Source organism: Aquarana catesbeiana, linkage group LG06 (assembly GCF_042186555.1).
Source record: "Aquarana catesbeiana isolate 2022-GZ linkage group LG06, ASM4218655v1, whole genome shotgun sequence".
In the NCBI taxonomy this organism is placed as follows: Eukaryota; Metazoa; Chordata; class Amphibia; order Anura; family Ranidae; genus Aquarana; species Aquarana catesbeiana.
In genome coordinates, this window is record NC_133329.1 from 231,857,562 (window position 1) to 231,872,900 (window position 15,339).

The 15,339-nt window shown below is 45.1% G+C and overlaps 1 protein-coding gene across 1 annotated transcript in view; it reads left to right on the plus strand.

Moving 5' to 3' along the window:
* RHBDF1 (rhomboid 5 homolog 1) overlaps positions 1-15,339 on the plus strand; it is a 243,312-nt gene that overhangs the window by 167,864 nt on the left and 60,109 nt on the right. Inside the window, exon 13 of the mRNA XM_073633039.1 lies at positions 12,577-12,680. Coding sequence (XP_073489140.1) covers positions 12,577-12,680 — 104 coding nt within the window. The remainder of the gene's footprint in view (positions 1-12,576; positions 12,681-15,339) is intronic.

Sequence of the window (15,339 nt, forward strand, 5' to 3'; positions counted from 1 at the left end):
CCAGCCCGCTTGTAGCAGGTATGTTTGCATTTATGCTTTTTTACCTGTGCAAGGATTGAGAGTAGGATTTTGGGACACTAGCTGATTTCTGTCTCTATCTTTTCTATGCTTCTTTCCTTACAGCCCTTCTAGGTCTGATCCACACCGTAGTTCCCATAGAGGAAGTGGATCATCAAAATCACACCACCGGCAATCTTCCTCCAGGTCTAGCCATCATAGATCTCCTTCCAGATCTGACCAACGCAGTAAAAATTCTTCTCACCCCCCTTCATCTCACTCTAGCAAGAGATCAGAAAAATCATGCTGGGGGTGCAGGATGCCTGTTCCAGTAGACAAATCTCTCTGTGATCACTGCTTCTCGAAAGCTGCAGATGAGAGGGATGGTGCAGACCAGCGTTTAGAATCTATGGTGAGACGGGTTGTGAAAGAATCTCTACAGGAAAGAGAGGCTCAACAGCCCCGTGATTCCCCAGCAGACCCATTATGCCCTCCAGTGGGAGAAGGTTCAGTACATGAGACATGGGAGTCTTCCCAGCCAAGTCACCATTCTGCTCCTGTTTCAGACAGTGAATCGGATCTGGAAGATCCTGGCGTGGGGTTTGAATACGCTTTAGTCCCTTCTTTGGTGAAGGCAGTAAGAGAGGCCCTGAAGTGGGAAGATCAGGTTACTTCCCCCCCAAAACAGAGAAAATTTTTCAAGCAGCTCAATAAGGAGCGACAATATTTTCCTTTTCTCTTAGAGCTGGGCGATATCATATCTGAGGAATGGAGCAAAATGGACAAAAAGAGTTCCATGCAGTCAAAGGTCTTGAAACTATATCCTTTTAAGGAAGAGGAAGTAAAACACCTTGAGTCAGCTCCTTTAGTGGATGCAGCACTGATGAGCCTAGCAAGATATGTAACGCTTCCCTTAGAAGATACTGTATCTTTTAAAGATACTCTAGAAAGACGAATTGATTCAGATCTAAAAAGGATCTACCTGACGTCAGGAATGGCATGTAAGCCAGTACTTGCGATAGCTGCAGTTTCCAAAGCTCTGGAATCTTGGTCCGATAATGTGGATGAGTTCTTAAGAAGTATCTCTGTTGAAACAGCTAAAGATTCTCCTATCCAGGAGGTCAGGCTGGCATCAGCCTTTCTTGGGGAGGCCTCTATTGATGTCATCCGCCTGATGTCCCGGGTTATGTTGGCAGCTGTTTCAGCACCTCGTGCCTTATGGCTCCGTCCGTGGTTGGCGGATCCGGCTTCCAAGCAAGCTTGGTGCCGAATTCCTTTTGAAGGAACTTCATTATTGGGCAACAAGCTTGATAATGCCATAACCCGGGCCACAGGTGGTAAATCTGGTTTCCTCCCTCAAGACAGACATTTACAAAATCAGAAACACAATTTTCCTAGAAGACAAAATTCTGAATGCGATAGGGAAGCGCGCAGCTACAGGCCTGGTCGGGAGTTTTCAAGATCCTGGAAATCCAGGCAGCCCTCGTTCAAAAAATCCACAAAAGGTGGTTCCTCTGGCAACCAGGACTCCGCTAAGTCCTTTTGAGATTGGGCCCGCTCAGGCATGCCAGGTGGGGGCTCGTCTTCGGGCCTCAATCCGGGATTACTGGACCGTCAAGACGGTCTCCTCCGGTCACAAGTGGGTCTTCAACAACACCCCAAGACTCAGATTTGTTCCTACGTCTCTTCCAGGTTCAGAAGAGAAAAAGCAGGTCCTATGTGAATTGTTTATTGGATCAAGGCGCAGCCATCCCTGTTCCAGAAAACGAACGAGGCAAAGGCATGTATTCTCCTCTGTTCATGATACAAAAGAAAAACGGTACATGGAGAAACGGTTATAGACTTAACTCATCTCAATTCCTTTATCTGAAAGGAAAAGTTCAAAATGGAATCTTTACTTACGATTCAACAGTCAATACATCTGGGAGATTGGATGGTGTCAATCGATTTGAAAGATGCTTACTTTCATGTGCCGGTCTACCTTTCGGCCTAACAACGTCACCTCGGGTCTTTTCCAAGGTCCTTTTATCTGTTGTAGCTCTACTTCGCATCAAGGGGGTTCGTCTCCACCACTATTTAGACGACCTACTTCTCCTAGCTCAAAACAAAGATCAACTTTTAGAGCACAAGAGCTTAGTCATTTCCACCCTGCAGGAATTCGGGTGGCTTCTGAATTTAGAGAAGAGCCATCTAGAGCCGACACTAACCCTTGTGTTTCTAGGGGCTCACTTCAACTCATTGGAAGGCACCATCTCCCTTCCAGAGGAGAAGATTGGAGTGATTCGAGACAGAATACACGCAGCCCTTGCGTCATCTCACCTCTCCGCTCTCCAATGCCTGAAAGTAATTGGCACAATGACAGCCACCATTCCTATGGTGAAGTGGGCCCAATGGCATACACGACCCTTCCAAAAAGGGTTCCTTCAACAATGGGATTCTTCCAGCCAAGTCCAGCGCATACACCTTACTCCAACCATGAGAACGTCTCTCCATTGGTGGCTTTAAGGGAAAAATCTGCTCAATCACCATTCAATCATTCCCAATCGGGGCTGGGGCACTCACTGCCTTTCGGAAGTGGCTCAGGGCCGATGGATTTTCCCTGCTCGAGCGATTGTCTCCAACATTCTGGAGCTGAGGGCCGCCTTTCAGGCACTCCTGTCATTTCGCCATCTAATAAAGGATTCATCATGAATGCTAAGGTTGGACAATACAACCGCGGTGACTTACATAAAGAAGCAAGGTGGAACTCGCAGCTGGTCTCTGTTACAGGAAGTGGAGCCAATAATGAGCTGGGCTCAGAAGTATTTGTCCAACATCTCGGCGGGTTACATTCCGGGGATTCAGAATGTACAGGCGGACTTCCTCTCACGGGTTCAAATGGACAACAACGAGTGGTCTCTCCACAGAGAGGTGTTCGAGTGGCTTCTGACCTTGGGAGTACTTCCAGAGGTCGATCTGTTCGCTTCCCCATGCAATCACAAAATGCCCAGATATTATTCGAGGTTCAGAGACCCTCAGGCATATGGAATAGATGCTCTCTCAGATCAGTGGAGGTTTCAGAAGGCTTATGCCTTCCCTCCGGTACCGGTGATTCTTCAATTTTTCCGGAGGCTCAGAACAGAGAAGGTGGAGATCATTGCAGTGATTCCTTTCTGGCCCAACAGGCCGTGGTTCCCTCTGTTATCGCTCCTCAGTTATCAAGACCCAGTTCCCCTACCTCTCAGGCCGGATCTACTGTTTCAAGGCACGACGTTACACCCATGCCCATCCTGCCTACACCTCAGGGTGTGGTTCTTGAGAGGGAAAGGCTTGAATCTCTAGGTTGTCCTGAAGAAGCTATTCCAACTCTTCTCAGTGCCAAGTACTAATAGGGTATACGAGCGTATATGGTCTAGATTCACTGATCATATGTCTTCCAGGTCGAATCCTTGTAACTCGCCAGCAGTACAGGACATACTGAGTTTTTTCCAATCAGGACTTGACCTATCCTTAGCAGTCAGCTCATTAAGAGTTCAAGTTTCAGCCATCTCGGCCTTCACAGGAGTGTCTTGGGAAAATCATGCATTAGTTCGTCAATTCTTTAAAGGAGCTATCAGGCTTAAACCTCGGTTTCCCAAATGGGACCTCCCTATTGTCTTGGATTTTCTCTCCAATCTCGGATCAGATCCTGACAAGCCTCTTTCCATGAGAGACCTCACGTTCAAGACCACCTTCTTAGAAGCTGTGACTTTGGCTAAAAGAGTGTCGGAAATTAGAAATCTAGGTTCAGAAGAACCTTTTCTGACCTTCTTTCCAGACAGGGTAGTGTTGATTCCCATGCTAGGGTCAAACCCTAAAATGACCTCAGTCTTTCATGAAAACCAAGAGATTGTACTTCCTACTTTCAGAACAACGGATAATCAGGATGTTCATCCACTTGACGTAGGCCACACTCTAAAACAATACCTGGAGGCCATGGCCCCGTTCTGACAAACAGAATTTCTTTTCGTTCTTCTCCATGGTAAAAACAAGGGAATGCGAGCTTCGGTAAGATCAATTTCTTCTTGGATTGTGCAGACCATTCAGAGGGCATACAAGGCAAAGGGCTTGGCTCCTCCAGAGGCAGTGACAGCTCATTCGACCCAGAGTATCTCAACCTCGTGGGCAGCTTCACGGCATGTCGCGCCTGAAATCATTTGTAGAGCAGCTTCTTGGTCTTCTATTAACACATTTGTCTCCCACTACTGTGTTGAGCCTGCTGCTCTGTCTTCCATTAATTTTGGTTTACAAGTATTGTCGGTAGACAATGTAAAATAAAATTTGGTTTCTTTGCTCAAACATTTTTACCCACCCGGGTGTGTTTTGGCGAGTTATTTCCCACACGTATGCTGCCATGGAGCCTGTCAGGAAAATTTATATCAAATACTTACCGTAATTTTCCTTTTCTGATAGGCTCCATGGCAGCAGGAGTCCCTCCAAAATGTCTAGAGTAGGCTAGTTACGGAACATGGATAGCAGCCTAGAGCAAAGATTTATGGGAGAGGGGTCCTGTTGGGTAGTTATGGAGGCGGAGCCTACCCACATGTATGCTGCCATGGAGCCTATCAGGAAAGGAAAATTACGGTAAGTATTTGATATAAATTTTCTGTTTTTTAGTAAAATAAACAGGGGCTGCGGTGTTTAAAACAGTTGCAAACATTTCATGGCCCCCAATGCTCACTCTGACCAGCCACCCTCTCTCAGGGGAAGAGAGCTTGAGGGAGACACTTTTAACTCTTTTTTGGGGGTGTTTTAACCCCCCCTTCTGACCTTAGCCCGATGCACAAAGCAGAGGTACTACCAGAATAAATTGCATCCACTGCTTGAGCAATAGTCCAGCTACTGCGGCTGCTATTAATGTTCAGCATGATGCAAATAGTAAACGTGTCAGATAGGAAATGCCTGTGTCACCAAAACCTTGTTCATGCTCCTCTTTGCTCTTATGTCTCTCTGACAATTTTGCAGCCAGCATAAATGGAGTTTTTTTTTTTTTTTTTTAAAAACACACTCCCGCGTTGGAGGATGCCAATGCCACGCTAAGCCCTGCCCCCACCTCGCATCGCGCTCCCTCCTTTCTCTTTCAAAAGAAGTTTTCCAGTGCAAGCACGAGTCTCTGATCCAACGGGATCGGCTTGTGAGTGAGGAAGGGATGGCGTGGAGGAGACCTGGAAGCCGCCGCCGAGTAGGAGCGGTGAAAGAAAACGGCATTGCCAGTCGTTTTCAGTTCTCCCTTATACTCAGCCTCATGAAGAGGGGAAGAGTTCAGCCCAGGTGGGGATGTCTGGAGGAAGCAAAACCCCCAAACTTACTGGAGGTCTGCCTGCTAGCCGGAGGAAAAGAGCCTGCTGCTTCTGTGACACAGCGTGACTCTGAGCAAAGCATGAGAAGGTATGTACTCCATACAGCCCCCAGTGGTGACGCTTAGGCATGACAACATTTATTTTAAAGGAGACATTTCATAAGAAAATTCTGGACCTGTAATAGCACCCCGCCAGTAAAACTTTATGGCCTTAATTCCAAAAGTACTGGATCCCGGGGTCCAGTTCTCTAAAAAGAGAAGCGTTTACAAGCAAAGACCTCGTTTCTTTGGACACGAGGCCCGGGTACAATTCAATTTGGCCTAAAAGACACTTTGAATGGATCTGGCTGCATAGCTAGCCCCAGCAAGGATTGCTCCAGTGGAGCTCAGCACTGCACATCTTCACTCGTGACCAACACCTTAGACACTGGCGAAAAAACTGAGATGCTCCCGGTATGGGAGGGGTTATATAGGGAGGCAACTTCCTGTTTAGGGTGTGCCAGTGTCCAACACCTGAAGGTGGACTATAACCCACATAGTAATTACTATGGTTCTGTGTCCCGTGATGTACGATTAAAGAAATCTTGTTTTCTATGTTTCCTCTCATTCGTGCTTTAACAGGTGCCTCGCCCAGTTTGAAGACTTCTGTCTCGGTGATGGCCCCATACATAAATCACTTTCTTCCTCTTATTGTATACTGCTTGACTTATCCTCCAAGCAGGATCCTCTGTACCTACTCAAATGGAAAAGGGAAACAACATTCACTGAAGATTAGAAGAACTGTATACTTTTTTTTGCTCACAAATCTTCCTTGTGTAGCAAATTCCAAGAAACTCCCTATAAAATTCTGACGCAGTGGTACCTGACTCCCTCTGTTCTAACGTCCCTGTTTCCTCAACACAGCCCTTTTGTTGGCGATGGGGAGTCCAGGTCGGCATGATACTTCATTTGGGAATGTCCCAATATTCAGCCTTTTTGGCAACAAGTCTTGCAAATTGTTCACAAATTTTTGTTTTTGACAACCCCGCTGCATTGTTTCTCAACTTAACCCCTATGTCCAGTAAGAGATACTACTAAAACATTTACTGAATTCTCCAGGTCCTGCATCCCCAGTACGTAGAAAAAGCCAGGGTGAATGACATCCAACACATGGAGCGTTTGACTGGTACCCTTAGAGACAAAACGGAGGAGCACAACACGCTGGCTTTATTGAGACTTGTTTCACTATTCTGATGAATACCTATTGTTCGTCTAACCTGTGATCATTAACTGCAATGGAACACATTTGTGATACTGTCCCCCCTGCCGTGGTACCCTCCCCTTTTATCCCCTCTGACCCTTCCTTTTTTTTCTTAAATTCTTTATTTAGTGGAATGCGTCAAATTACAAAAACATGACATGACAGATATAGCAGGTACAAACAGACCTTTGGAAGCATTCTGTTTGAAAAGGGCAACTTAAAACTATGACCCTCCCACCACCAACATACAAAAAATGGTACAGTTTTACATAAAAGCTTACACAGCAAGCAGAACTGCTGGCAGAGTTTATGATAAGGACAAACAGCCTTAAGCCCGAGTTCACACTGTAGCAAACATCTGCGGTGCTCACATGCAATGTCTGTGCAATGCGAGTTCACCCATACAGTTTGTATGGCTGAACTTGCATTGGATTCGCACAAAAAAGGCGCAGGGACTTTTTTTTCCGGCACTGGAATCGGATCGCATGGGTCTTCTCACCCATGTGATCTGATACTTGTCGAATTCACAGTTCGCACTGTGATCTGTGAACCGATCTGGGGCTGTCATTAACATTGTATTGGCACCTACAGCTGTTCACAGAAAGCAGTGTGAACTGCCTGTGGTAGAGATGTGATGCGGGAACCGGCACTGGAACTGCGCTGGTTCCCGCATCGCTACAGTGTGAACCCAGGCTAAAGGTACACAAGCTTAGGAGAAAGAGCGCATAGAGGGTGGCAAATGTTTAGGTACCATAAGCAATACAATATAAATTAACAGTGCATCCAATCAGTTATGCCAGGGTAGTAAACGCAAACCAAGAGCATTTTTTAGCATTTTTTTGGATGGTGGCACCCTAGGGTATCTAGACACGGAAGGGTAATGAACATAAAAAGGAAATGGGGGAGTCTGATCCTTCCTTTCCCCCTCCTCGCCCCTTTTTGTCACTGGTGTCAAAAGTGTCCGATCTGTCCGCCGTAATGTCTCAGTCCCGCTAAAAATCGCTGATCGCTGCCATTAGTAGTAAAAAAAAAGATAACAAAAATGCCATAAATCTAGCCTCTATTTGTAGACGCTATAACTTGTGCGCAAACCAATAAATAAACGCTTATTGAGATTTTTTTTATTTTTTTTTTACCAAAAATTTGTAGAAGAAAAAATAGAAAAAAAATAATTTCTTCATCACTTTAGGCCAATGCCTAAAGTGATGAAGAAATTTGTAGAAAATATGTAGAATAAAAAATGTAAAAAAATAAATTTCTTCATCAGTTTAGGCCAGTGCCTAAACTGATGAAGAAATTTGTTTTTTTTGGATATTTATTATAGCAAAAAGTAAAAAAATATTGTTTTGTTTTTTTTTTTTTTCAAAATTGACGCTCTTTTTGTTTATAGCGCAAAAAATAAAAACTGCAGACGTGATCAATTACCACCAAAAGAAAGCTCTATTTGTGGGGAAATAAGGACTTCACTTTTGTTTGGGTACAACGTTGCATGACCGTGCAATTGTCAATTAAAGCGATGCAGTGCCGTATCTCAAAAAATGGCTCGGTCATTAAGGGGGTAAATCCTTCCGGGGCTGAAGTGGTCAAGGTATGATGTTGTGTACCATATATATAGTATATGCGTATGCACAGAATTAGACACTCTTGGTGATGGTAAAAAGCCAACAGGCTAGAGCTAGAGTTTCTTTCAAATAGGGATGCTTGGGAGGAGGACCCTCAGATCATGAGTAGCACTGCTGTTTTTAGCCATTTTATTGCTACATATGCATTTTGTCTCTGATCCAGAAATCGGCTTTCCTGTCATCAGCAGCAAATCAGCAGGAGATAGACACTCTGGCACCATGAAAAATCTCAGCACACAGGAGCAGGCTGTAATTTCCTGTTTTGTGAATTTAGAAGAAGGGTGGAAGAGGGTAATAGCTGCTGTTACATATGGACTTTGTGCTAGGTAGGGATACTGTGATTCAGTATCAGTTACCCTATAGGAGAGTTGTAGGACTGCTGTTTTCTTCTTCATTTATGTTTGTAAAAGTGCAGGAGTCATTATGATTGTTAGAATGCATACTCAGAAAACAAAAAAAAACGTTTCCATGATGTTTCAGTATTACAACAGAATGTTCAAGATTTATCTCAAAATAAACTGTCCTATGAGAACACAAACTGAACATAAGCATACCTCCCAACATTTGAACTTCAGAATGAGGGACATCGGAGGAGGGACAAAACCTGTGTAGCGTGGGTGTGGCCAATCTCTTAGCACTGGGAGGGGCGTAAGGGATGTGGTTAAACAAAACCCATTCCCCTGATCCCATCCCAGCTACATCTATTTCTCTGATCCCATCCCGGCTCCATCCATTCCCTCGATCCCTTTCCAGCTCCATCCATTCCCTCGATCCCTTTCCATCTCCATCCATTCCCCCAATTCCATCCTGGCTTCATCTATTCCCCGGATCCCATCCCAGCTCCATCTATTCCCCTGATCCCATCCCGGCTCTATCCACCACCCCAATCCCATCCCGTCTCCATCCATTCCCTCGATTCCATGCCAACTCCATCCATTCCCCCGATCCCATCCCAGCTCCATACATTTCCATCCCAGCTCTATCTTTTCCCCGATCCCATTCCGGCTCCATCCATTCCCCCGAACCCATCTCAGCTCCATCCATTCCCCCAATCCCATCCCAACTCCATCTATTCTCCCGATCCCATCCCAATTCCATCCATTCCCCAAATCCCATCCCAACTCCATCCATTCTTCCGATCCCATCGCAGTTCCATCCATTCCTCCCGTTTCCATCCCAGCTCCATCCATTACCCCGATCCCATCTCGACTCCTTGCACCACCCCTATCCAATCCTGGCTCCATCCACCACCACGATCCAATCCCAGCTCCATCCATTCCCCTGATCCCTTCCCAGCTCCATCCATTCCCTCGATCCCATTCCGGCTCCATCCATTCCCCCGATGCCATCCCAGCTCCATCCATTCCTCCAATCCCATCCTTTCTCCATCTATTCCACCCGATCCCATCCCAGCTCCATCCACTACCCCGATCCCATTCCGGCTCCATCCACCACCCAGATCCCATTCCAGGTCCATCCACCACCCCGATCCAATCCCAGCTCCATCCATCCCCCGATCCCATCCCAACTCTATCCATTCCCCTGATCCCATCCCTGTTTCATCCAGTCCCCCTGATCCTATCCTGGCTCCATACATTCCCCCCTGATTACATCCCAGCTCCATCCACCACTCCAATCCCATTCCGGCTCCATCCACCACCCTGATCCAACTCCAGCTCCATCCATCCCCCGATCCCATCCAAGGCTATCCATTCCCCTAATCCCATCCCAGCTCCATCCATTCCCCCTGATTCCATCCCGGCTCCATCCATCTCCAATCTCATCCTGGCTCCATCCATTTCCCCAATCCCATCCTGGCTCCATCCACTCCCCCTGATCCCATCCCGGCTCCATCCATTCCACGGATCCCATCCTGGCTCCATCCACCACCCCGATCCAATCCCAACGCCATCCATTCCCCTGATCCCATCCCAACTCTATATATTCCCCTGATGTCATTGATCTCATCCCAGCTCCATTGATCCCCCGATCCCATCCCGTCTCCATCCATTCCCCTGATCCCATTCCGGCTTCATCCCCCGATCCCATCATAACTCTATCCATCCCCCAATCCCATCCCAACTCTATCCATCCCCCGATCCCATCCCAACTCTATCCATCCCCCTGATCCCATCCTTGCTTCATCTTTCCCCCGATCCTATCCAGGCTTCATCCTTCCCCCCTGATCCCATCTCGGCTCCACCCCCCCCACCCCCCCTCACCCTCTTCCCCATGCTTCCCTCCTCTGCAAGTTTAGTGTACATAGAAATCATCACAGACCTCAGATCAGCCATTCTGGCTGAGTGGTGTGCTGTTCCCTGCCTCCTCCTCTGTGTACAGGAAAACACAGGAGGAGCGACGGTTCAGTGCACTCCGCTCTGCACTGTCTATGTGTCAGAGGCAGCTGGGGAGAGATACCAGCTGCCATGCAAAGACAGTGTAGCTCACAGCGTGCAGGAACCAAGACACCCTGCACAATCCGTGGGCGTTCTGGGACTCAGCCCTGATTGACATGGTTCAAATTCCGGCACAGTCCCAGGAAATCAGGAACGGTTGGGAGGTATGCATAAGCACAACTCCAGCAAAAAATGTTTTATTTTTGTATATAGTGGATTAGAGCTAGAAGATCTTTACAGTTGTTAATGTGGTCTGTCACCACTGGGGAGTTTAACCCTTACGTGTTGTCTAAGTGATTTTTGTATCAAGGACAGAATCAGCAATAAGTTCACATTGCCTACATGAGAATGGCAACGTTTCTCTGAATTCAGGAGTGGCGCAGCATCATTGCCATACCATCACAGAAGCTACATTAAAGTATAAGTAAAAGGCAAAACTTTTTTCTTAGTTTTGGATAAAGTGGAGAGAGATTAGGACACTTATTAAGCTTTTATTGCTGTCTGTGCCCCCCCATTAAAGAAATTCACCCTCTCTATTTGTCCCATTTACCATTATATTTGAAAGTGAAAGTAAAACCTCAAATTTTGGGTTGTCCCCACAAAAGTAATAGATGGGAAATCTTCCAATGGGGACACTAGTTCTGGTGACTTGGGGGTCCCCAAGGAATTCCCTTAATTTGACCTGATTTCCTCTCACTTCCTGATTGGCTGTGGGACAGGAAGTGAAGGGAAATCTCTGCAATGGGACACAGGTGTCAAAAAAACCCTTACAAGGTGTGACAGACCTAGCCAGGAGAGAGGCTGTTGGAGAGGACTGAATGCAAGCCTCTTGCCTTTTGATTATGGGCCCTGGATTTTCAAGGGAACAATACTCTTTGTGAGGTGAATTAGAAATCCAGTCTGAACTGCACTAATCGGACTCAGTCGTGTATATATGTATGTATTGTATGTTGTTTGTTTCATACTGTTGGGACACATACTGTGAGGAGATGCTGGTGTGATCAACTCCTACTACCTGTCTTGTTCTCTGCTATAATGTGTTTAATGTAAATGATGTAGTCTGGCTTACCACAGGTTCTAAGGGTATTCCACACTTTGTTGTTTGTTCTAATTAACCCTGTGTTGATGTTAATTGAATGAGCTGATCACATTGTCCTCTATACAATGTAGGAGACGGGACGACTCCTATTGGAGCTGCTGCTATTGTGAAAAAATGTCCTGTGGTTGTATTTATGATAATTAACTCAGTCTGGGCAAAAGGTCATGTCTCAGTCACCTAGGCTGTATAAAGGATTAGTTAATTAGCTCATGTTAATTAGGCTGGGTTTTAGTCATTCTGCTGTGTATATATTTGTGTGAGATTTCAAATAAAAAGTTAGTCCATGTTAGCAACAAGTAAGTGTTGCCTTATTTTGTGCTCAGAGAGGTTGGAATATCTGATATCTGTATCCAGACTACAAGGAAGTGGTATACTGACGGAAGCACTCAAGCGGAGTGTGGGACGTTCCGTGATACAAAGGTTATAACCCTCCCTTACTCTATCCAATATGAAAAAAAAAGTTTTACCCATAATTCTCCTTTAAGTGGACTCCCCAGGGGGGCTCAATGAGAAGCCCCAGTTTGAAATTAGGTTCTTACTAGTGACAATGTAATGACTGTTGCTTAGGGAAACCTGATCACACAAACAAAAGCATGTAGCATGGCATCAATGTCATTAGAATGATCACTATATTCTTCCTCCCTAAACTTCTTTGACTTTTGTATATATATTCTAACCCATGCCATGACTTTGCAACATAGCTCAAAAAACGGGGACTGATCCCCCAACTTGAGTAGCTGGCTTATTTACTAAGGGAAGAAAAGCTGACATGCTGCATTTCTTCTTGTATGCAATTCCTATTATCTTACAAATTAAGAAATTGCTTATCTAACTTTAAAACTGTGAATGTAATGTTTTACAGCATCTACACGTGTAATCATTATTTTATTTATGTTTTCTTCTAGTCCACCCTGGCTGTATGGGTCAAATGGCCAACTCATTCTAGCACCCCACTTTTGGCAAACAAAAGTGAAAGACATTATGGATCAGTATGTCGCCAGGATCCCAGGTATGGGCATGTATGTGGAATTTATCATGTTTTAGGTGTTAATGAATGCTTACGTTCCATTGAGCAACTATATGTGCTTGTGTTTATATTTATTGTTTAGGCCTACATTTATTGTCTAGTCACAAGTGAGAACTGATCGTCATTTATATAAATTCAAATTGGCTTTGTCCCTTCCTGTGCCATTTATCTTTAGGATTATTAGGTCTTTTGGCACATTAACCTGTAGTCTTAGAAGAGCTGGCATATCTGTTACATTTTTAAAAAGAACGGCAAACAGTAGTAATGAATGAACTTTAAATTGATGATAAGAAACAGCTAGGGGTCATAATTTTTGCACTTGGGTGCAAATGGAGGATGTGGTGGAAATCCATTTCTAGCTTTGACCATAATGTTCATGCACTAATAAGGAATGAACTTTGATATGCACAGGATTTCTGCAAAGATTCAAAAACAAAAAGCATTAAAAAAAAAAAAGAAGACTACAGATACAAGGTCAGCAAATGGGTACCAGCAATCTCTCAATCTGATAATTTTTTTCTCACACAGTAGAAGTGGGACAGTAATCTTATCTTTGATATGCACATAGTTAAATATTACTCATGTTGGCTGCTCAGTATGCAATGGCAACTTTAGCCAGCAGAGATTATATACAGCATACAAAAGGATCTGTCGGGCTATGATCAGATCTCTGTGTTACAGCATAACCCTGACCTGGATCACATTACTTTAGCTAAAAATGTCATTGCCACTGGTGTGTGAAATTTACTCTAGGCTAAGTTTAGTGAGCACTATCATTTTTAAAACAGATAATGTATCCAAATTGTAGAAGTACTCTACGAAGAGAAAACAAAGCAATAACAAAGTTTGTGTAGAAAGGACAGACAAAAAAAGAAGTAAATGCCCTAAAGAGGGACACCTTTTCCCTCTCTATCTCTCTGTTGCTGTTCTCTATTTCTGTGACTTCTCTGCTGCTTCCCTGCAGTGTTTTGTGTCCCACTTCTGCATCCTACTGCCCAAAATTCTCAGGCACTTATGGTCAGACCTTTAGTACCCCTGCACCTACCTTCTCCACCATCACTCCTCACCTAATATATGAAAATGCCAGGTCTTCTGACCCAGACCTTTAGTACACCAGGCTACTGCAGGCACAGGCACATAGATCTAAGTACTCTTTATTCACATCAAATCCACTGTACTGTCTTTTGATTTACTTGCTTGCCACAGATTTACCTGGTTGCTAGGCTTCCTAACTGATTCTAAATGTTGGCTGCAATTTCATTTAAAGTCATTGTAAACGATCACCTTGAAAAACAACCCATTCAGTTTAACATAGCAATAAAAGGCAAAAGATTTGTGTAAGTTATAAAATAAAAACATTATAAATACCCTTACTTATAAGTGATCACATTCCCTCTATTGTCAGCTGCATAAGGAGACGCAACAGCGCACTGAGCTTCCCAGTGAAAGACTTTACAGGGAGGTCATGTCAGGAAAAGTCTGATCATTGGAGGAGAGCAGGGTGAGTTCCCAGCATAGCTAGAGAACTCACCATGCTGTATTTTCCTACCTAGTGTGGTCAGTTTTTAATAGAAAAGCAGAGGGACTGGCAGGAACACCAGGGATTTCACACAAAGGAAGCAATACAAAGAGAACAGGATACATTTTCAAACAAGTGCATGATAAAGCAGGCACATACCAGGAATATGAAATCAGGGCTCAAAATTTCAAGTCCCTGGCTACTAGCCAGGAATTAAAGGTTACTCGCCACCAGTTGCCCCACCCAACCCCTACCTTGCCACACCCCTAATTCCACCCCTAAACACGCCCTCATAAATTATGTCATGAAATGACACTTAAAAGTTTTATGCAGAATTAAGTTACAAAAATAAATATTAACAACAACTTTATCAGTGCAGCCTCACCATTGCCCATCAATGCAGCCTCACCTGTGCCCAACAATGCAGCCTCACTCCTCATCAATGCAGCTTTACCTGTGTCCATCAATGCAGCCTCACCTGTGCCCTACAATGCAGCCTCACCTGTGCCCAACAATGCAGCCTCACTCCTCATCAATGCAGCTTTACCAGTGTCCATCAATGCAGCCTCACCTGTGTCCATCAATGCAGCCTCACCTGTGCCCAACAATGCAGCCTCACTGCTCATCAATGCAGCCTCACCTGTGTCCATCAATGCAGCCTCACCTGTGTCCATCAATGCAGCCTCACCTGTGTCCATCAATGCAGCCTCACCTGTGCAGAACAATCCAGGCTCACCTGTGCCCAACAATGCAGCCTCACAATGCGGATTCACCTCTGTCCATCAATGCGGATTCACCTGTGTCCGGCCGGCTCTCTCTTCCCCTGGGTGATCGTTGGGAGAAGGGTTCCAATTCAACCCCGCCTGCTGGCAGTGCTCCCCCCCCTTCTGAGGCAGCCCCACACTCAACAGTAATCATTTTGCACTTGCAAAATGCGAGGAGGTGAGTGGAAATTTTGAGGGTTGTGTTCTCCTCTACCTTCTCATGCATGATTCTGTTGAGAATGCTGCACTTTTGCCCCCCACTTTCTATACTGCTCTCCCTTGTTCCTGTACTACTGATACTCACAGATGTCATATATTCTCTTCACAAAGGCCCCTCGGCTCTGAGGTTCATTTCATA